The sequence below is a fragment of the Geotrypetes seraphini genome, chromosome 2, assembly GCF_902459505.1.
Source record: "Geotrypetes seraphini chromosome 2, aGeoSer1.1, whole genome shotgun sequence".
NCBI classification, from domain to species: Eukaryota; Metazoa; Chordata; class Amphibia; order Gymnophiona; family Dermophiidae; genus Geotrypetes; species Geotrypetes seraphini.
Genome location: NC_047085.1, coordinates 257,132,212 through 257,153,594, shown reverse-complemented (window position 1 = coordinate 257,153,594; position 21,383 = coordinate 257,132,212). Strand labels below are relative to the sequence as shown.

The 21,383-nt window shown below is 45.1% G+C and overlaps 1 protein-coding gene across 5 annotated transcripts in view; it reads left to right on the top strand.

Annotated features, from left to right (window-relative positions):
• FAM227A (family with sequence similarity 227 member A) overlaps positions 1-21,383 on the top strand; it is a 317,179-nt gene that overhangs the window by 235,638 nt on the left and 60,158 nt on the right. For all 5 annotated transcript variants that reach the window (XM_033929448.1, XM_033929447.1, XM_033929446.1 and 2 more), the window contains one exon: positions 6,434-6,586. In XM_033929448.1, the coding sequence (XP_033785339.1) occupies positions 6,434-6,586 (153 nt within the window). The remainder of the gene's footprint in view (positions 1-6,433; positions 6,587-21,383) is intronic.

Here is a 21,383-nt window from a genome sequence, read left to right as displayed (position 1 = left end):
GCTGCTTCCGAAAACAAGAAGTCAGTGGTGTGCCTCCAGCTGCTAATGTTGGGACTTCTTTCACATGCTCAGTTCTCATCCTCTGAGGCTCTTGACTTTTCCTGAATCCTTTAGATGAGCAGAAGACATACCTGAGCAAAGATGATTTCATTTTCATTCTGGTAGTTTTATTTCTGTTAGTGGTAGTACTTCTGAAGAAACTCCTCCTGGGTAAAAGAATTGCTACATCTGTTGACACACTGGAACTTTTTATTTTATATCTATTCACTTCTGCAAAACACCCTGATAAAAATAAATCCCAGTAGAGCAAGGAGTATGGGAAGTATTGCCCTTCAATAGGAATCATACTCAGATTCCCATCTGCAGCCTCTCAGAGCTGCTTCAAGGCACACTCCTCCCTCTCCTGAGACACAAGGACTCCAGCCTTGAGTCCTTGATCCAGTGCTGAATTCTGAAACCAGAACCTTCTAATCTAATCTAATCTAAACCTTAAGTTTATATACCGCATCTTCTGTGCTCTGACTTTCATTTCTCCTTCCAAAGCTCACACACCAATTTTTGGGGCAGTGACAGCAAAATGCCTATTGTTTTGAGGGGCCAAACAAACCAATCTCCAGCCCCACTCCCAAACTGTATAATTGCTGATGCTGTGTTGGGCTATGTTTACCAGATATCCAGGAAAACCCGGCCATGTCCTCTCTTTAGAAGACTGTCTGAGTGTCCGGATGGATTTTCAAAACTTGGCAGTTTGTCCGGGTTTTGGAAGGCCCTGAGTTGGGGCTGCGTCTGGAGGGCCTCCAAGCATGAGCGGATGTGACACGATAACATCACATGCATGTGTGTGACATCATCAAGTCTAGGGGACTAGGATGCTCAGGACTAGGGGACACTAGGACTAGGAGATATGCATGCTCAGAGGCCCTCCAGATGTGGCCCAGAATCAGGATGAGGTTTTTGTGAGGGCGGAGCTGGTGCAAAATGGGACAGGATCACGTGTCCTTTTTTTCTTGAACAAATCAGGTAATCCTATGTTGATTAAAATATTAGTTCGGCCATGGCTCCTGTGACCTACCCTACACTGGGGTGTGTCTATATAGTATGCCACTCCTATCACCTCATCCACACGTACCCCAATAAGAGGATATGGTCCTTCATGAGTAACAAGTAGGAGTAGCATCATATTATGTTCAACTTCATTGATTACCCATACAAGCTAGGATCATTTTTAAACTAGGATGTTTTTGTTATAAATGTCTTAATGGTCTTTTGCTTAGTTATTTGGTGGAACATTTTGTTTTTAACTCAGCAACCTGAGGTTTGAGAAGGACAACTTGTTTTGTTTTTGCCTCAGTAAAAGGTAGTACACAAGAAATTTTTGAGTTGTATGCTTTCTCTTCAAATAGCTCAATGGGAGTCTGTGTTTCTCTCTCTGGTATACAATGTGTCTTCTTATTTAAATTTTAGGTGTATGTTAAAAACAGTTTTATTTACTAAGGCCCAGATTCTGTATAGGATGCCCATTCTCAGAAGCTACCTAAGCGGCTTTTGAGAATTGCACACGGGTGTCCTATATAGAATCCCGCCCAAGCCCGCAATTCTCTAATCGACATCCATGTTATAGACGCCGATTAGAGAATCGGGTTGCCACTGAGCTTATTGCAGCAAGGGATCTCCCTACCACAATAAGTTTAGCGGCAACCCTTCCTCTCCCCCTGCGAAGACTACCAGCAGGAGGGATGCCCAATCCCTCCTGTTGGAACCCCCACCACCACTCCCTCAACGATCGTGGCAGGAGAGATGCCCAATCTCTCCTGCCGGAACCCCCACCCCGAACGATCATGGCAGGAGGGATGCCCAGTTCTTCTGCCCATCACCCCCGAACCCACCCCAATGTTCCTCAGCAGGAGGGATGCCCAATCCCTCCTGCCAAAACCCCGCAAACCAACCCCCCAATGATCAGAAGCAGGAGGGATGCCCAATTCCTCCTGCCATCCCCCCGAAAGGTCACCCCTACCCCCCAACCTGTTTTTGTTGGCCAGACAGCTTCTGCTTGTGTCCGGCCGGCAGGCCCGCCTTCGAAGGAATGGTGGGCCTGCCCCTTTCCGGTGCATCTTGAGCCAAACAGAGCCTTCGGCTCCCTCCCATTCCATCCCAAGATGCAGTGGGATGGGCTGAAGGCCCTGATTGGCTACAAATGGTGATTTTTAGTCAGTCAGAGCCTTTGGCCCCTCCCAATGCATCCCAAGATGCGTTAGTAGAGGGAAGTCCCATCAATGTAACACACGGCCCTGTAGGCAGGAGGAAGTGAGCTTCCTTCATGCCATTTATTCTTCCAAAGGTACGGGGAGCTCTGGGGATGTGGGAGGAGGACCCAGGAATGTAGGGGGGAGGATGTGGGGAGTGGAGATGTCAGGATGTGGGGGATATCAGAGAGATGTCAGGGGGAGGGGTGTAGGGCTCCATGACTCAGCTGAGCCTGGCAGGGGGAATCTCCATCAGCTGAGCCACCAGGAATCACCCAAAACCGGCTCAGCCGATGGGGATTCTTTCTGCTGCAATCAGACACAGTAGTTGGTGGGTATGTCTACAAAACTTGCTTTGTACGTTTTTCACATGGATGTTCTTATTTTTGAAAATGGGCAAAAAAGGTAGACGTCCTAAGAACCAAAAGTTATACCTTGCTCATTTTCAAAAATAAAACATAGACGTTTGGCAGCTTTGAAAATGGACATTTTTCCTGCTCGGTTTGTGGACGTTTTGCACAGAACGACCAACCTCAGACTTAGGCACTTTTTTGATTATGCCCCTCCACGCCTTTAAGCCCAGGTGAGCAGGAGGAAAGAAGGCAGGAATTAGAAAAGGTACAGAGAAGGGGAACAAAAATGATAAAAGGGATGGGATGACTTTCCTGTGAGGAAAGACTAAGGCAGCTAGGGCTCTTCAGCTTGGAGAAGAGGCAGCTCAGGGGTGATATGACAGAGATGTATAAAATAATGAGTGGAGTGGAAAGGGTAGATGTGAATCGTTTGTTCACTTTCCAAAAATATTAGGACTAGGGGACATGCAATGAAATTACTAAGTAGTAGATTTAAAATAAACCGAATAAAATATTTCTTCACACAACGTGAAATTAAACTTTGGAATTCATTGCCAGAGAAATCAGTTAGCTTAGCGGGGTTTAAAAAAGGTTTGGATAATTTCGTAAAAGAGAAGTCCATAGGCCACTATTGAGATGGCTTATTCCTAGGATAAGTAGCATAGAATCTGTTTTGCTACTTGGGATCTAGCTAGATGCTTAGGACCTGAGTTGGCCACTGTTGGAAACAGGATACTGGGCTTGATAGACCTTCGGTCTGTCCCAGTATGGCAGTTCTTATGTCTTACACAGCCCCTGCAGGGTCAGAGGGAAGAGGAAATCCCTGAGCAAATGGACAGAGTGGAAGCTGTAGAACAGCTGCCTGTGGAAGCTGTGGATATTTGACCCCAAGGCAGTAGCTCTGGTTTATTAAGGATCTGAAGTAAACCCACACACGGCCCTGGTGAGGATTCAGGTTAGTGGAGAACATGAATAGTGGGAGGAGGAGAGGCTTAGGTAGGGTTGCTAGATTTCCTCTATGAAAAAAGAGGACACCTGGACCCACCCCAGCATGCCCCTCAGCCCCACTCTGTTCTGGCCCCACTCTGCCAAAATCTTCCTGAGCTCTGGACCGCATGGAACTCTGCACTCATTAAATAAAAATCTGAAATACAATTGAGATAAATAGCACACTGAAGTAAATTTTCAAGATGGGTATATCAGTATATCTAATATAATAAAATGATAGGCCGCGCATGCGCACTAAAAAAATCGTGTTCCCTGATCTGTCGCGGAAAAACGATTGCGCATGCGCGGGTTTTACGTCACCACAGCCTCCCTGCTCTCCACCTTGCGCTGCAGCTTTCAAAATTTCCTGCTGGGAGAGCACTGATTTGCGAGTGTGAGCTACTTGGGGGAGGGGCCGGCTGCCGAACAAAAGCTACTGGAGGGCCCGGTAGAGGTCGGAGTCGTTCCGGGGGAGGGGCTGGCTGCCGAACAAAAGCTACTGGAGGGCCCGGTAGAGGTCGGAGTCGCTCCGGGGGAGGGGCCGGCTGCCGAAGAAACAAGTTGAAGCGGCTCGCGTCTTGCGCCTCTTTCCCTCCGTCGATGGCGCCGAAGCCCCGGGTCGACAAAAACGCGTGGCGGTGCGCGTCCAAAACTTGCTGCCCAAGGAGGTGTCTACACGGCTAGCATTCAGCCCGACGGGTTGAACCTACCATCCAACCCTCCCACCGCCACATGAACACAAACCTCTGGCCTGCAGCAGCTCCACAGCACTCTAAACATTCTGCTTCCAGCCTTCTACTAACTTGATTTTCGCTGTGGAGCTGCTGCAGGCCGGAGGTTTGTGTTCGTCTCACGATGGGAGGGTCAGTGGGGTCAGCTGCATGGCAGCGGTAGTGGCATGGGGGGCGGGGGGTAGATAGAAATATGTTGCAAATGGCGAATTCTACTGTATGGGAGAATGGGGGGGTAGAAATTAAAGGTTCTACTGCACAGGGGGATGGGAGGCAGGCAGGCTGGCTTTGGGGGGAGGGTGTGGGTGGAATAAAGTCTAAAAGGCATTGAGGGGGGCATTGGAAGGAGGCACTGGGGGCACTAAGGACATAGGAAAGGGCACTAAGTACACGGGAAGGAGGCACTGAGGGCACTAAGGATATAGGCACTGAGGGCACTAAGGACATTGAATGGGACATTAAGGACATGGAAGGCGGCACTGGGGGCACTAAGGGAAGACAGAAGGGGTCGTGGAGAGACAGTGAGAGGGAAAGGGGGCTGCTTTTGGGGGGGAAGTGTGCTGGGGACAGACAGCTTTTGCTGTGGGGGGAAGACAGAAGGGGCCATGGAGAGACAGTTAGGGAAAGGGGGCTGCTTTGGGTGGAGGGGTGTGCTGGGGGCAGACAGTTTTGCTTGGGGAAGGGGGGAAGATAGAAGGACACAGACAGTGGCCAAGGAGAGAGAGAGAAAGAAACACAGACAGACAGAAACATCTATTCTAGCACCCGTTAATGTAACGGGCTTAAAGACTAGTAAAGTCATATATGCCTAATGTGACCATTTATTTTTTCACACAAAACGGGACCAGGCAGTAATTGGCTGGCCTGGAACTTCTTCTCTGATGTCAGAATTGATGTCAGGGGGAAGGCTTCTGCAGTCGCTGCACGAGGATGATGTTAGTGCTGTGGTAGTTTGGATAAATAGGCAGCAGTGGCCCGTTTTTTGCTTGCCTGTCCTGCTCCTTCTGAAAACAGGACATTTCGGCATCCCGAAGCTGTGCATCAGAACAACAGGACAGGTGAGCTAAAAACGGGATGGTCCCGTTCAAAACAGGAAGTATGGTCACCCTATGTATGCCTGAATATAAGTTTCAATCTGCCTCAGTTACTCTGATCCTGTTCAATTTAAACTGCATAAATTTTGAACATATACTAATATATGGCCTAATTTTAGGGGGTCAATATTCAGACCATGGGAGGCAGCCCAGCTATCTCCCATGGACAACAGCAAATTCGGATATTCAATGCCAGGGCTGACATTGAATTTGTGGGTTGAATGCAGCCGCTGTAGACTTAGCCGACCAAGCTGATATTCATCAGCTAACCTGCTGAGTCCTAGAAACCAAAGATAGACCTACTTTTTAGGTGGGTCTATCTGACTGTTAGACTTAGCTGGTCAGCCAATGAGGAGAGTTGGGCTCTGGATCTGTGCCAAATGCTATTCTATAGAATAGTGCTTAGAGCTCAATTTTTTTTGGTACTGAATTTTCAACACCATTTATTGAATTCCCTCTAGTCTGTATAATTTTTATGTTGTGCTTAAATAAAGAGAATTTGAAAAACATAGAATAAACAATAGCGCCTAAATGTTGATGCAAATGCCAGTTTATGCTCCAGGGCCACAATCCAGTCGGGTTTTCAGGATTTCCCCAATGAATTTGCATAAGATCTGTTTGCATGCATCGCTTTCACTGTATGCAAATACCGTAGATCTCATGCATGTTCATTGGGGAAATCTTGAAAACCTGACCTGGTGAGGGTCGAGGTTGGACGCCCCTACTCTATTCAGTAAAGAAAACTGGACACCCAGGTGCTGTTATAGAATTAGTGTCCAGATTTGGGCAACCTTTATAGAATTGCTTCCAAAATGTTTAGGACATGCTGCCCTGCAATGACAAAAGGAAGCAAGTGCTTCAATAAAAATGGGCATGCGCTTCATGGTGATAGGGTCAGATTTACCTTGGGGTGACTTTGCAGTAGCCAGGAAAGTGAATGACCTCCCCTAGTGAATTTTAGTGGGTTATAAACTCATTTAAAATGGGGTAGTCATTCTCTAATTTTCCTTGACTCTAAAAACCACAAGCTCTGTGCCAACATACTCAGACCTTGTGCGACAAGGGTATAAGCGTCTGCAGGCATTAGACTGTGTGCTCAGGAATACATATGGGAAACTTGGAAAGGACAGCCTGGCTTTCAACCATAGCCTGCATGAGGCCAAGAATGAATTACTCAGGTATGAAATGGATTTTCCAAGGATGGTCACCAGATCACAATGGAAGGTGTAATTGGTAGTTTCTTTACAGAAAAGGTAGTAGGTGCATGAAACAGTCTCTTCATGAAGATGGTAGAGATGAAGGCAGTATCTGAATACATGAAGGTATTGGGCAAGCATGTGTGATCTTTGAGGGAGAGGGTTTGTCGAAACAAGCTGATTGTGTGCATGAGGAGGTCAGATAGGCTATATGATTTTTATCTGCCATTCTATGTGATATGTGAAAGGAGATTCAGAAAACTGTGGTAGCTTACAGTGCTGAGGAATAAGTTCACTAACCCTTAGGATGGTCTGTATTGTATCACAGTTTATAGTCAAAATATGACAACTTACTTTTAACCATTATTAGGAGAGAATGAGAACTCCAATGAACAAATAATAAAAATTATAATAAAAGCTAAAGGGTTCATAATAATAAAAAATATGTACAGAAAGTGACCTAAGTCGGTACTTGGACGATCAAAAAGACAGATCGTCCAAGTACTGATAATCAAAGCCTTTACCCTGCCGCTGAACGCCTAGAGTGAAAAGGGGCGTTTTTGGAGGACTAGAAAGGGTGGGAGGTGTGTGTGCGGTAGGCCAACCTACACTTAGTCATCTGGCAGCCATAACCAAAAAGGTTTGACAGGTTGCCAGACGGAAGTTATACGTTTTGATTTAGACCAAGTCAAAAGAGGTATAAGTTCTGAATAGGTGCTGCTGAGCTGATCAAGGCTGCCAAGATCAGCTCAGCAGCCCAGGCAACCTGTCTCCCCTCCCCCTGCACCGGTAACGATCACGGCAGGAGCAAAGCCTAGTCTCTCCTGCTGTGATCCCTACTAACCTCTCTGGCAGGAGGGATCCCAAGCTGGGCATCCCCCTGACCGGGCACCCCCACTCCCCGCAGAACCCCCTAACGCCACGGACCCCCCTTCAAACCTAAAGATGACCAACTGGCCGGGTTCTCCCTGTGTCTGGCCGGCAGGCCCGCCATCCTCCAAAGATTCGATCGGCCCATGTGCCTAAGGCCCTGCCCACAGGAGGGGCCTTAGGCAATTGAACCAATTCCGGTTGGCCCAGGTGCCTAAGGCCCCTCCTATGGGTGGGCCTTAGGCACCTGGGCCAGTCAGGCCCTAGGTCCCTCCCGGTGCATCCTACAATGCACCGGGAAGGGGCAGGCCCGCCATTCCAAGGTTGGCGGGCCTGCTGGCTGGCCGGAAGACCTGTCCGTCTGTCCATCTTCAGGTTAGAGAGGGGCCCAGGGGGTGGTTAGGGTGGTCCGTGGAGGGTGCCTGGTTGGGAGGGGTTGTCTTTCAGCAGGAGGGCTTGGAATCCTCCTACTGGTTCAGGATCTGGACTTGAGATCCCTCCTGCTGGTTCAGGGTCTTGGCAGGGGGAGGGTTGCCTTTCAGCAGGAGGGCTTGGGATTCCTCCTGCCGGTTCGGGCTCTTGGCAGCAGGGGGAGATTGCCTTCTGGCAGGAGGGCTTGGGATCCCTCTTGCCAGGCATTGGTGGGGGAATTGCAATCGCAGCAGGAGAGATTAGGCATCTCTCCTACCGCAATCGTGGGAGGAGGGGGACAGTTACAGGATTTTGTAACTGGCGTTGTTTTTGACAGACGTCGGTTACAGAATCCTGCTTTTAAGTGAAGGACTGGCCCCTCCTTCACCTAAAAGGTCTGGTTTTGGGTGTTTGGGACTTGGGCAGTTTTTTGGTTGGGAATGTGTTGTAGGGATAGACATAGTGGCAGTCTGGGCTGTAGATTGCTGAACGTAGAGATAGGCCATTCTAAAAAAAACAACTCATTTTGGATGGGTTGTTTTTTTTTTAGAATGGACATTTCCCTGTTGCCTACTTTCAGCGTCTAGTGACTTAGGCCAAAAGGGGACGTAGACTTTTTTTGATTATGCCCCTCCACCTATCCTGGTATAAAAAAGTATATGAACAATGCTTGACTGTCATAATGAGGTTGATTCATGGGAAAAACCTGAATGTGAAAAGTGTTCATGGGAAGATAAATAGGAGAAACCCTTGCTTTCTAAAGAACATTGTCAGAGGTGTAGCTACTTGAGGATCAGGGTTGCAGATGCACTGGAGCCCTGTAGACATCAGCTGCAATGGAGAACCTAAGGGTAGGGATGGGACACAGCAAACACACACCCGCAGGCTATGAGTCGGGAAGGAGGCGCTGCCAGTGGCTAGCTCCGAGTCCCTTTTATTATGCTTCTATGCTAATGACATCACAGTAACTCCTTCGATTACATGTCTAATGATTGGTGGATACAAAGGTTCATGCTTTTACATCGTGATCACCCTCCCTTTACCTCGTGATCACCCTCCAACTCAGCACTTAGACAATACATGTGTTTTGCACGTCCTCAATGCCTGTCAGCTGATGTCCTTTCCAAATATGGACAGCTTAAATAAGATAAGGGTTAATGTGTGACATGTAAGGGGGAAAGAGGGAATGATTCAGTATTCATTCACAGGGGCTTAAGATCTGTGCTGATCTGGCCTTGTATCAGAACTGCGTCCCTTCAATTTCCCTTACTTTACTATTTTTAAGGGCTTTATGGAGGTAAGGCAAATCTGCTCGGGACAATTTGCAATATGACCATGACATGGCCTTATGCATAAAGCAAACAAAGAAGGCATGTATTGAATAAAACAACAGAGAGTAATTAAGAGACCTGTTCCAATGAATAGATACTGTAAAATGACTGGAACCACTGGCCAGCTGGTAACCCAGACCATAGAGCATTCCACCACTCTGGTAAGTTATCTTGATGCATATTAGAGGCCAAATTATGCAGTTGCCGAAGTTGTTCTTCTATTTGGTTGCTATTTTTTGTCAGATTAAAACGGCACATATTTTTAATGGTTTAGCAACCGTGATGATGTAATAATAAGAGATAATCTATGGCGACTCTGTTGTCTAACACAGCTGTCTGAATTTCATTATGTTCTTGATTTAGCAAGCTAAGTGCATGTGAGGTATGATTAATGTTTTTAGCTAATGCACAAGCTAATCGGGCTAAGGTTTTTTTTATTATATAATGCTAACCCAGGTACACCAACTAAAGAGATTGTCAAAGAGATAATTTCAGCTTTTGGGAGCAGGTTAACATTACTATCACACTGGTCATTTAAGGCATAACTATTAGAGGTTATAGAGACAGAGCGTCTTTCTTTAGTAATCCTGGGATTAATCAATTGCTGATCTCCCCAGTGTCCCTCTGTGACTATATGAATGCATGGGAAAGATCCTTGGCTGGGGCTTGATTAATGCATGCTGGGAAAGAAGAACACATCTTCTTTCTGCCAAGTGCAGGCCACGCCCTCCTCTGCATCGCATCCACATCCGGCATCCATGGGACCCACCCTACCTTGCCCCGCAGCATCCGCGGCCGAATGGGCCTGAAGCCGCATCGTCCTTCACAGGCAGCCCCAAATCGAGGCCCCGGCTTCCCATCCCACCAGCTACACCCCACAATTGGCTACCCTGTCTTCATTACCTCTGCCCTGCCCCACAGACCACTACCTGGGGTGGTATCCTCCTCACCTCAGTCAGCTAGCTAACTGCAGAAACCCTTTTATTGAAGAAGATGGCTAAAAGAAAAAAAGATGAGTATTGTACTTTTCAGCAGGAATGGACAGAGGAATTCATCTTTGTGGACAGAGCAGGTTCTGCAGTGTGTCTAATATGTAATGATAAAATTGCATCGATGAAACGGTCAAATATAAAGTGGCACTTCGACACACGCCATACTACATTTGCTTCGAAATATCCTGTGGGGAACAGCAGGAAGAAAGCATGTCAAGAGTTACAGTGCAGAATGCAAACTAGAAGAATGGGCGGCGAAATGGCAGATGAAGTTCAACATTGAAAAATGTAAAGTATTACATGTGGGGAGCAGAAACTCAAGGTACAACTATACAATGGGAGGGATGTTATTGAATAAGAGTACCCAGGAAAGGGACTTGGGGGTAATGGTGGACATGACAATGAAGCCGTCGGCACAGTGTGCAGCGGCCGCTAAGAGAGCGAATAGAATGCTTGGTATAATCAAAAAGGGTATTACAGCCAGAACGAAAGAAGTTATCCTGCCGTTGTATCGGGCGATGGTGCGCCCGCATTTGGAGTACTGCATCCAATATTGGTCGCCCTATCTTAAGAAGGACATGGCATTAGTCGAGAGGGTTCAAAGGAGAGCAACACGTCTGATAATAGGTATGGAAAACCTGTCATATTCTGAGAGATTGGAGAGGCTGGGTCTCTTTTCCCTGGAGAAGAGGAGACTTAGAGGGGATATGATAGAGACTTACAAGATCATAGGGCATAGAGAGAGTAGAGAGGGACAGATTCTTTGAACTTTCAAAAAATAAGAGAACAAGAGGGCATTCGGAAAAGTTGAAAGGGGACAGATTCAAAACAAATGCTAGGAAGTTCTTCTTTACCCAACGTGTGGTGGACACCTGGAATGCGCTTCCAGAGGACGTTATAAGGCAGAGTACGGTACTGGGGTTCAAGAAAGGATTGGACAAATTGCTACTGGAAATGGGGATAGAGGGGTATAGATAGAAGATTACTGCACAGGTCCTGGACCTGTTGGGCCGCCGCGTGAGCGGACTGCTGGGCGCGATGGACCTCGGGTCTGACCCAGCAGAGGCATTTCTTATGTTCTTATGTTCTTAGTCAGCAGCAACTCCGTGTTTGGACCCAACAAGGTGACTGGAATTCGGCTAGCTTTGCTGGTGCTTTAGCAATTGTGAGAATGGAAAGCCATTCACAGATGGGGAGTATGCCAAAACATTCATGCTTGATGTTGCCAATGAACTTTTTAATGACTTTTCGGATAAAGACAAGATAATCAAACAAATAAAAGACATGCCTCTGTCGGCAAGAACTGTTCACGATCGTACCATTATGATGGCAAATCAAATTGAGGCAACACAAGTGAAGGACATAAATGCAGCACCATTCTTTTCTCTCACTTTGGATGAGTCATCACACGTAAACCATTTATCCCAGTTCAGCGTGATTGCAAGATATGCTTTTAGTGACACACTACGTGAGGAAAGTCTTGCTGTTTTGCCTATGAAAGGGACAACAAGAGGGGAGGATTTATTCAAGTCTTTCACTGAGCTCGCTAAAGAACAAAATCTACCGATGGATAAACTTATTTAGTTGTGTACTGATGGTGCTCCGTGCATGGTGGGGAAAAACAGAGGATTCGTAGCGCTTCTTCGTGAACATGAAAAGAGACCCATACTAAGTTTTCACTGCATCCTACATCAGGAGGCGCTTTGAGCTCAGATGTGTGGTGAGCAGCTTGGTGAGGTGATGTCGCTGGTCATTCAGGTGGTCAACTTTATTGTTGCCCGAGCTTTAAATGATCGCCAGTTTAAAACACTGCTGGATGAAGTTGGGAATAATTATCCTGGTCTGCTTCTGCACAGCAATGTGCGTTGGTTGTCAAAAGGGAAAGTGCTCAGCCGTTTCGCAACTTGTCTGAGCGAAATCCGGACTTTTCTTGAAATGAAAAAAGTCGAGCATCCTGAGTTAGCTAACACTGAGTAGCTCCTGAAGTTCTACTATCTCGTGGACATGACTGAACATCTGAACCCGCTCAATGTGAAAATGCAAGGCATTGGAAATAGTCTTATCCCTTCAACAAGCAGTGTTTGCATATGAAAACAAGCTAGAACTCTTCATCGCCGACATTGAAACAGGTCGTTTACTATACTTTGAAAAACTGGGAGAGTTTAAAGATGCATGCACAGCAAGTGACCCTGCTCAACATCTTGATCTTCAGCAGCTAGCCTGCTTCACATCTAATCTCCTGCAGTCATTCAAAGTGCGCTTTGGAGAATTTAATGAGTGCGCTCGTCTTTTTAAGTTCATCACCCATCCACACGAGTGTGCAGTAAACAGCGCCGACCTGAGTTACATCCCTGGTGTCTCCGTCAGAGATTTTGAGCTCCAAGCTGCTGACCTGAAGGCCTCAGACGTGGATGAATAAGTTTAAGTCACTGAATGAAGATTTGGAAAGACTTGCATGACAGCAAGCAGAGTTGGCGAGCAAACACAACTGGGGAGAAATGAAAAAACTTCAACCCGCAGACCAGCTGATTGTCAAAACTTGGAACGCACTTCCCATCACATACCACACACTGCAGTGTGTGAGTATTGCTGTACTGACAAAGTTTGGCTCTATGTATGCATGTGAGCAGTCTTTCTCACATCTAAAGAACATTAAGACCAACCTACGATCACGTTTAATGGATGGAAGTCTCAACGCCTGCATGAAACTTAACCTCACCATGTATCAACCAGACTACAAAGCCATCAGCAAAACCATGCAGCACAGAAGTCGTATTAATGGTAAGAACTACTTTATTCATCATTGGTTAGCAACAGCATAACAATGTTATAAAAAAGAATTCAGAGACTTATGGTACTTTAAAAGTTGGTCTTACATAAAATGCACACATTTACTTGTATTTAGTTTTAAACATATTGTATGGCTCTCACGGAATTACATTTTAAAATATGTCGTGTTTATGGCTCTCAGCCAAAAAGGTTCCTGACCCCTGCTTTAGCATTTAGGTGGAAGAATGCATGACTGTCTATGGGAGTGGTAAATTGTACAAAAACCTTCCTGGTTGCAGTGTCTGCAATATTATTTCCTGTAGAAATGACTGCAGGAAGATTTTGATGGCTGCGAATATGAAACACGCTAAGAGAGTGTTTACGTGACGACAATAACGAGCGTAATTCAAGAAACAATGAGAGCAAGTTGTCATCAATTGATGGGGTGATGTAGGCACCAGAAAGCTGGTAAATTAAATTACGAATATACAGACTGTCTGTGATTAGGTTCACTGGACAGTGGGAAAAAGTGTGCAGTGCAAGAATAACAGCGGCTACTTCTAAGCATTGAGCGGATTGTTGTGGGGGAGTGAATAAGACCCGAGAAGTATTTTCTTGGATCCAGTGCACGACTCCGCGTGTCTTCCTGCCATCTGTATAGACAATGAGCGCGTCAATTATAGGTGTTAAGCTTAGTGCAGAATGAAAATCCAAAACGCCTTCTGCAACTAGAATTAATTGTTTATCTTTAGGATAATGATGACAAATATGACCGATGTAATTTGGTAATGCAATTTGCAATTCCTCATTATATTTAAAAAGAAATTCCCGTTGCTCTTGTGAAATGGGAACGGTGATAGATACCAAGTTCAATCCCATAATGTTTAAGGCTTTATTTCTTGCCTTACAAATTAGTGAACTATACATGTATTGAGGAGAGCTGATATTCTTAGGGGGGCGTATGTGGTAAATAAATCCATTCCACTATATGTAACCAATTATCTGGGGTTAGTTGGCCTAAAACTGCAATAGGTTGGCGTTTCTGTGGAAGGATTAATAAGGAAAGTGCTATATTATCCTGAATCCTATCAACCTGTTGCATTAATAAATGCTGGTTAATAATCGCTATCACTTTTTGAATGTCTGGTGTTATATAGATCAAATCTGCAGGTTGTTTGCCTTTAGTCATAAGATGAAATAAGGGGCTGAGAAGATCAGTAGGTATATTAAAATAGGGGCGTACCCAATTAAGAGTGCCCAATCAATGAGGAGTCTATTAATTCTTGTAATACATGATTCAGAAATAGCTTACCTTAATTGTAATTATCTTGGAAGGCATTCCATATCTGGGGACAGTTCATTCAGTGACATTGAATCACTCACTTTTTCTGTAAAACATTTCGCTTTTCACAAAAAACGTGAAATCCACAACTATTAAATTGCAATTTCATTAATATTTAAAGGAGAAAAGTAGACTTTCCATTTACATGAATAAACGACTATCACTGAAAAGGTTCCTATCTTAAAGAGATTACCTGTCAAAAAAGTTTAAATTAACCTCTGTGTTAGCCCTGCCATCCAGTTAATGATTGTCAGCATGTTCTGGTGGCTTAACCAGAATGAGAAAAAGCTATGGAAGGTTACATCCAGTGCTCCCTCTAAGCGGGCGGGTGTTGTGAGCAAACTTTTTTCGCTGTGAGCTAAAAATATCGGGCGCCAGCAAAGTTATGAGCCAACTCGCCCGATTCTCCTCTCGCCGCCCTGCCATCTGCCGTACGCCGTGCGCTGTGACGAGAAACTTGTGCACTGCGATGTAATATTTTGTGCGCCAGCGCACGCCAGCGCAGCTTAGCGGGAACACTTACATCCTTCATACCTAATCTTGGACAAACCTAGATTACATCAAAGTTATCAGTACTGAAGAGTAGCAAACAAAGGAGCTGAGGAGAAGCCTGTCAACAGATTTGATTAAGATGTGCAAAGGTCAAGTAGTTTAGGAAGAAAATGACCCCAGTTACAGTGACAGCATGAATCTAGAAATTTAACAGTGACTCCAATTAATGAGGGACAATTAACACCCCACATCTTAGTCACCAGTATTTCAACCAATGTACAAAAATATAATTTATTATTGTATTTGCTGAACCAAGTCTCAAATTTCTAAATATAAAAGGTTATAAAGATAAGAGGTTAAAATCCTTATCCTCTCTCTAGAGCTTTTGACCTACTCCTCTTTCGCTAATTTCTCCTCAGACCCATCTTATCAGTCACACAAAAAAAAACACACATTCATGCAGGCAGACACAGACACAGACACAGTCTCTAAATCCACTAAGCTAATTCCTGCACCTACAAACCTCTAACCTCATCTCCTGTTTTTTTTCAATTCCTGTTCTGCTTGAATAAATAAGTCTATGCCCGTACTTTGAGTTGTTTCAAATTTAGAATTTAACACAGTTGGCTTTGTGCTTGAAACTTCAAGGGGCATGTTATTATAGTCTCCATTTGTACCGGGGCCAGAGACCTGCCTGATGGGAAGTTTCCCAAAGGGTTGTGTCTTGCTGTTTCTGAGCAACATTGGTTAGCCCAATGATATCCCTTCTTACATTTTGGACCAATATTAGGTGGTTGTCCTCTGTTCAATATGGGCGGTTTATTAATATTTGCCTTGCAGTTTCGTTGAAGTGTCCTGGTTTCCCACAGCCATAACTGCCTTTTGGAGTGGAACCTTTTTGTACTGCAACTGCTAAAATGCCCATTGCTTCCTGTAACCTGTTTATAAATTCTATATAAGGCTCGGTTGGCCCCCTGTTTGATGCTTGCATAACTTTTAACTGGTGTTTCTGAGGCTGGTACTTTATTATATGCTCTGAAGGCACACTGACTCCCTATCATCAGCGTTTCTGTTGGAAGTACACCTTGTTGGGGAATAGTAGAGAAATTTCCTGTTCCATATAACTAATCAGGGGTATAAAGTTATCCAGACTGTAAAGCTCTCCGTTGAGCCTCCCTTTGATATTCACTATCCCACATAACATATTGACCTGTAGTCAATACCATGTGCATAATGTCTTTCCAATCTTGTGGTATTAAGGTATGCGCCCCAGCCAGGGTTTCAAATAACCCGGCTGTGAAATTACTTCTTAAACCTGTCTCTGAAATAGATTAACGAATTTCTCGCAACATTGCAAAGGATAATGGTTGATAAGTAGCTATCTGTCCTGGACCATTAGGATCTGGGTAGGATTGAATTAAATCTTTCATGTCCTCTGCTGCTAATTGCCCTTCCTCTCTGGCCTTTTTTTATCATTGCTTGAAACGCACTTAAAGGATGCGCTAATGTTTCTTCCTTTTTTGCACTTAAAGGAGCTGGAGGTAACTGTGCGGGAGGTATGATTTTTGGATATATGTTCTGACTGGATTAGTCAGGGGGGGAATGGTTTATGAGACCGTTGACACCTCGGAGAACACCTCTGTCCCTACCTTCTCCAAGGCACATTTGCACTTATGCCATACAATTAAGATGGCTGCCGACGCCCTAGGCTCAGCATACAATACTTTCCTGACTCTAAGCCAATCTTCTTCTTTTAGGGATCCCATTTCTGGATACCGGGAGCAGTGCTCTTCAATCTCTTGTACTAAACATTTTAACTGTGAATCAGATACCTCTATATCTGTATGTTTCAGAATATACTTCAATTCTTTCACATGAGCACACTGTAAATCTGACAGGGAATTTCCCATACTTACTCGAGGGGATCTCGGAGGATGAGGTGCACCTAGTCTTATCGTCAGATGGAGCAAGCAGGGTGAAGGGTCCCTGTTCCGGTCGCCACTTGTAGGGATGGGACACAGCAAACACACACACGCAGGCTATGAGTCGGGAAGGAGGCGCTGCCAATGGTTAGCTCCGAGTCCCTTTTATTATGCTTCTATGCTAATGACATCATAGTAACTCCTTCGATTACATATCTAATGATTGGTGGATACAGAGGTACATGCTTTTACATCGTGATCACCCTTTAACTCAGCACTTAGACAATACATGTGTTTTTGCACGTCCTCAATGCTTGTCAGCTGATGTCCTTTCCAAATATGTACAGCTTAAATAAGATAAGGGTTAATGTGTGACATGTAAGGGGGAGAGAGGGAATGATTCAGTATTCATTCACAGGGGCTTAAGATCAATGTGCCGATCTGGCCTTATATCAGAACTGCATCCCTCCACCTAAGAGGCAGGGCAACTCAGGTGCTGGCTCAAGTATCTTATTTTTAAAGCTTCTTCTGGTGCTGTTCTATGGGAAACAGAGGGATGCCACCTGTGCTGTTCCCTAGGGGGTGAACTTTCAGTGAGAGGGTAGGGGGTGTCGGCAGGAGGGATTGGGCATCCCACCTCCAGGGAACATTGGGGGGGTTGTGAGATCAGGGCAAGAGGGATTGGGCATCCCTTCTGCCGGGGAACATTGCATGGGGTTCAAGGCTGCGCTTCAGGAGAGATTGGGCATCCCTCCTGCCATGTTCGTTGGGGTGGGGGGGAGGACGGTTCCACGATTCTCTAAGCGTCAGATGCCAGTTAGAGAATCGTGCTTTTAGGTGAAGGACTGTTCCCTCCCATGCCTAAAAGATTTTGTTTTGGGCATTTGAGATTGGCAATTTTTTTTTTAGATTAGGACTTAGTGGTAGTCTGGACAATTAAACTCCTGAACGTACAAGGTAGGCCATTCTAAAAAACAAAAACACATTTTGGATGTTTTTTTCAAGAATGGACATTTCCCAGCTGCCTACTTTGTGCGCTAGGGCCTTAGCCCAAAAGGGGACTTAGACGTTGTTTTTGATTATGCCCCTCCACGCCCTCAGATTGACGGTCCAGGTGGATCTCCTGACTCAAGGTCCGGTCCCCATCAAGAACACTGGGCATACGGCATGGCTTTTGAGCGGGCTTTTCTAGTAAGGAAAGGTTTTTCAAGAGAGGTGGTTGTCTCCACTCTACTTAAGGCCAAGAAACCCTCGGTGGCGGTCTATTCTAAGGCCTGGAATTTGTTAGTCCTGGAATTTTTGCAAGAGGGCCTTGAGAAGGGTCTATTGGTAGGTTCACTAAAAGTCCAGATAGCAGTCCTTTCAGGGGGACAGTGTCTCTGGCCTCTCATCCAGATGTTGCCAGATTCCTTAAAAAGGCTCTCTGGTTGCATCCTCCAGTGCCTCTACCATTCCCATCCAATTCCCTCTGTTCATCAATTATTTTATGATACAACATGTAAGACGATTTATTCAGTGGTAGCACCTAAGCTATGGAACTCTCTCGCAATAACTTTGAGGCAGGAACCTAACTCTAACAATTTCAAGTCAAACCTTAAAACCTTTCTTTTTAAAGATGCATATGAGATCTAGACTAAGGACTTAACCTAAACTTCTCCTCTCATCCTTATTTTTTTCTCCTTCTACCATCTCATTTTTATTTTAAGCAATGTAACCCCACCCATTTCCCTTTTGTATCATGTATAGTTCATTATAATATTAATGATATATGTCTCCACCCCTTTTTAATAATATTTAGAAACTGTATGTTGTAAAGTGGATATCAAGCCATAATAAACTTGAAACTTGAATCTTAATAGTGTCTTGCAAAATCTCAGTAGGGTGCCGACTCTTTGTATAAGCCTTTGGTGTTATTTTGTAGAAATGTTCTCTGAGGATTATTTGTTTATTTGTCTAATTATGTTTTTTACAATTTTATGTATGTAAATTATGTAAACCGCTTTGTTTTAAACGGTATAGAAATTTTAAAAATAAAAAATTAATAATATGGTGTTCCTGTTAGTGGTTCATTGGCAAGACGGGTCTCTGAATTACAAGTGCTGTCTTGCAGGGAGCTGTTTCTAAGAACAGAAAAATAGCCTTACTGGGTCAGACCAATGATCCATCAAGCCCAGTAGCCTGTCCTCACGATGGCCAATCCAGGTCACTAGTACCTGATAAAAACCCAAAGAGTAGCAACATTCCATGCTACCAATTCAGGGCAAGCAGTGGCTTGCCCCATGTCTTTCTCAATAACATATGGACTTTTCTTCTAGGAAATTGTCCAAACCCTTCTTAAAACCAGCATGCTTTCCTTAAGCACAGTTCCATATTTCTTACCGAAAGTAATCTCTGCTTCCATGTCAATCAGGAAGTCCGTTTGCCTGCCTATGGTATTGAAGAGAAAGGACAAAATTTTGCATTTGCTAGACATCAAGAGAGTGTGTCTTCATTACCTCAAAGTTACCAATGTGTTTTGGGTCTTGGATCACCTTTTTGTCCTGACCAGTCAGGCTAACAAAGGGATGTCTGTGTCTAAGGCCTCGATCTCCAAATAGATTAAAATGACAATTTCCTTCATGTATGTGTACTGTGGTAAGCAGCTGTCAATCACATTGAAAGCTCACTCCACCAAAGGGGTGGTTACTTCATGGGTGGAGGCTTGGGCAGTCTCTCTTGAGATTTGTAGAGCAGCTACATGGTCTACATACCTTTACCAGGTTCCAAGTTTCCAAGTTTTCTTTATTTTTGATATACCGTTTATCATACAAGTATGTAAACAGTTAACAATAAAATAGAGTATAAAAATAAAATTATTTTTTTTTTAAATAAAAGCATGGCTAAGCTAAAAGGAGGGAAGCACTTACACATATACATAAATGATATGGAAGGGAAACAAGGGGAGAGGAAAATTGTTAAATACATCAAAATGGAAAATAAAAAATAAAGGGAGGGAAGGACAATTACTGGAATTTGGCAAGGGCGGGTGTCGCTTCAAAAGAAGCATTTTGGTTGTCAAAGAGGAACAGTAGTTGTCGAAATTGTGGTTTACAAGGTATAGGCGTCTTTAAAAAGGAAGGTTTTGAGTTTGATTTTGAGTTTATCTAAAGAGTTTTCTAAGCGAAAATCAGTAGGAAGGGCATTCCACAAGGTGGGTGCTGTAACAGAGAAAATGGATGTGCGAGTAGTGTCGTAGAAGAGTTCTCTTATCAAGGGAATGATGAGGAGATTTTGATTACTAGATCGAAGAGTCCTGCAGGATGCATATGGAATTAGGAGTTTATCGATAAAAGCTGGTTGGTGAGAATGTTTTGTTTTGAAAGTAAGCAGTAGTATTCTGTAAATAAGACGATGTGTAATAGGCAGCCAGTATGCTGTACGGAGTAAAGTGGTCAAATTTTTTTGCATGATAGATTAGTTTCACCATGGTGTTTTGTATTAATTGGACCCGACAAATTTCTTTCTGGGTTATGCCTTGGTAGAGAGCATTACAGTAATCTAAGGTAGAAATGACATGGGAATGAATCAGTATATTTGATTGATGGAGGATCAAGTAGAGATGAGATAGAACGGATGAGTCGTAATTTGTAAAGCATGGCAGTCAGGAAGGACGCCACTTTTGGGTCCTCAGTGTTATAGGCAGACTCAGTGGTCCTGCCCTAGACTCAGGGCAGTGGCGTACCAAGGGGGGGGGCGGGGTGGTGGTCCGCCCTGGGTGCAGCCTTAGTGGGGTGCACAGCCGGCCCGGTCCCTATCGTGCTACCTCTCTCCTTATTGCCACCCTCCTTACTGTCGCCGCCGAATTGAATCAGCTCCCTTTCTCCCTTCCTGCCCCTTACCTTTGTGGCGCTTTCACCCCCCACCACCTTCGTGGCGCTTTCACCCCCTTTCGTGGCACTTTTACCCCCACACCTTTGTGACGCTTTCACACACCCATCAGGCTCAGTTCGACAAACCTCCCTGCCCTGTGGCCAGTGATGTCTAAACTGCCTTCTTACAGCAGCTGCAGCGTTGAAGCCACATGTGGCTGCCATAAAGGTCATCTCTGACGCAACCGGAAGTTGCATCAGAGACAACCTTTACGGCAGCCATATGCAACTACAATGCTCGGCTGCTGTAAGAAGGCAGTTTAGACATTGCTGGCCACAGGGCAGGGATGTTTGAACCAGGCCTGTTCGGGGGGGGGGGTGAAAGCGCCACAAAGGTAAGGGGCAGGGAGGGAGAAAGGGAGGAAAGGTGGGGTGGAGAGGAAAAGACACTGAAGGGAAATGGGTAAAACAGGGGGGAGAAGGACGCTGAAAACACATGGGGAAGGCAGAGGGGGAGAAGGACGCTGAAAGCACATGGGGAAGACAGAGGGGGGAGGACGCTGAAAGGACATGGGGAAGACAGAGGGGGAGAAGTTTGCTGAAAGGACATGGGGAAGACAGAGGGAGGAGAAGGATGCTGAAAGCACATGGGGAAGAGAGGGGGAGAAGGACACTGAAGGGAAATGGGGAAGAGAGTGGGGAGAAGACGCTGAAGGGAAATGGGGATGACAGAGTGGGGAGAAGATCCTGAAGAGAAATGGGGAACAGAGTGGGGAGAAGATGCTGGAAGGGAAGAAGACAG